We start from the raw sequence: 1261 nt of genomic DNA, 5'->3' as shown, positions 1-1261 counted from the left end.
TTGCATCTTCTGTAAAATTTGCACTGAACAAGGTCGAAGTTTTCTGCCGTAATATCATGGGTGACAAATTTACGCCTTAATTTTGGCGCGAAATTTCAGAGTTACGCGTGAAATTACAAAACTTGCTTTGGCAGCGTTTCTCGATACAATAGAGACTCGTGATTGCGAGCGTAATTTGTCACCCATGATCGCGCGATTATAAGATAGCATACACGTATATATATTTACGTATTGTGACTTTCCTGCCGTCCAGATGAGGATATAGATTTTAAATACATATTACTATATCGCATTTAACATTGATGTGAGACAGGACAAACGGATCAAGCTACATTATTTTGTTCTTTCAAAGTTGCTTACCTGCAGTCACCGAAGTGACTCCAAATATCAAGATGATTCCAATTTGTTTCATTACTTGCATTATATATAAAACGATAAATCTGTAACGTCACAGCTTAACTAGCTGATAGAGAGATATCAACCAGTCGTGCTGACAACAAATTTATTACTCACCAAAATGTTATACGGTTGAGATAAATAAAAATTTCGGTACGTGACTTAAGTTCGACAAATATTGAAAGACAAGTTTTTGTTATATCATCCCAAAGGGGTAATCTACGTAGATGTTAAATTATTAACTGTTATTTGGGCAGGTTATGAAATGGGATGCTCTCCAGTACAAACATTGAAAATGAAATGGACCTAAAATTAAAAGAAATTAATCTGGAGCAAGCGGCTTAGCTTTTATTAGTAACTGCAAAAGAATGTCTCTTTTTTAGAAGAAAATATTCTCCAGTACAAATGGCACGTTTCTGAAAGTAATATTCAACAGTTTAAACACGTTCTAAAACCAAATGTGATATTCTAAAACGCCTTTTTTGCACAAAATTGGCACTTTTAATTTCCGGTAAAAAAGTGTCAAAATGTCAGGTAAAGTTTGCAATAATTAGGCTCTCATGGCTTATATTGCCAACTTCCTAGTAGCACTTTCACAAACTGGGCCAGCGTGCGTTGTTATTGCAACTTTTAGCCAAAACCAGCATGTCAGAAATAACAAGAATTGTTGTAAAAATTACCAGTTTAAGGTAGTATGGCATGTTTTTCACTAAATGTCCTACATTTTGCAAAAGCAAAGTGGCAAGAAATTAGCAATTAACTCATTTTATTGCACAAATTGTCCTATTTCTTCGAAAAATTTCCAAGCCGTTGACAATTTTAGCAATTTTTGGCAAGAAAGCATGTTAAACATTCAAGCCTTGAA

General features: G+C 34.4%; 1 protein-coding gene across 1 annotated transcript in view; it reads right to left on the bottom strand.

Moving 5' to 3' along the window:
- The window catches only part of LOC146480777 (uncharacterized), a 16348-nt gene extending 15860 nt beyond the window's left edge, over positions 1-488 (bottom strand). The window contains exon 1 of the mRNA XM_085109109.1: positions 361-488. Within this exon, the coding sequence (XP_084965235.1) occupies positions 361-421 (61 nt within the window). The 5' untranslated portion in view covers positions 422-488. The remainder of the gene's footprint in view (positions 1-360) is intronic.
- Between the last annotated feature and the right edge of the window lie 773 nt (positions 489-1261).

This window comes from Pavona decussata, unplaced genomic scaffold, assembly GCF_977016875.1.
Source record: "Pavona decussata unplaced genomic scaffold, jaPavDecu1.1 SCAFFOLD_52, whole genome shotgun sequence".
In the NCBI taxonomy this organism is placed as follows: Eukaryota; Metazoa; Cnidaria; class Anthozoa; order Scleractinia; family Agariciidae; genus Pavona; species Pavona decussata.
The sequence above is the reverse complement of the archived record's forward strand: the minus strand, read 5'-3'. Positions and strand labels throughout refer to the sequence as shown.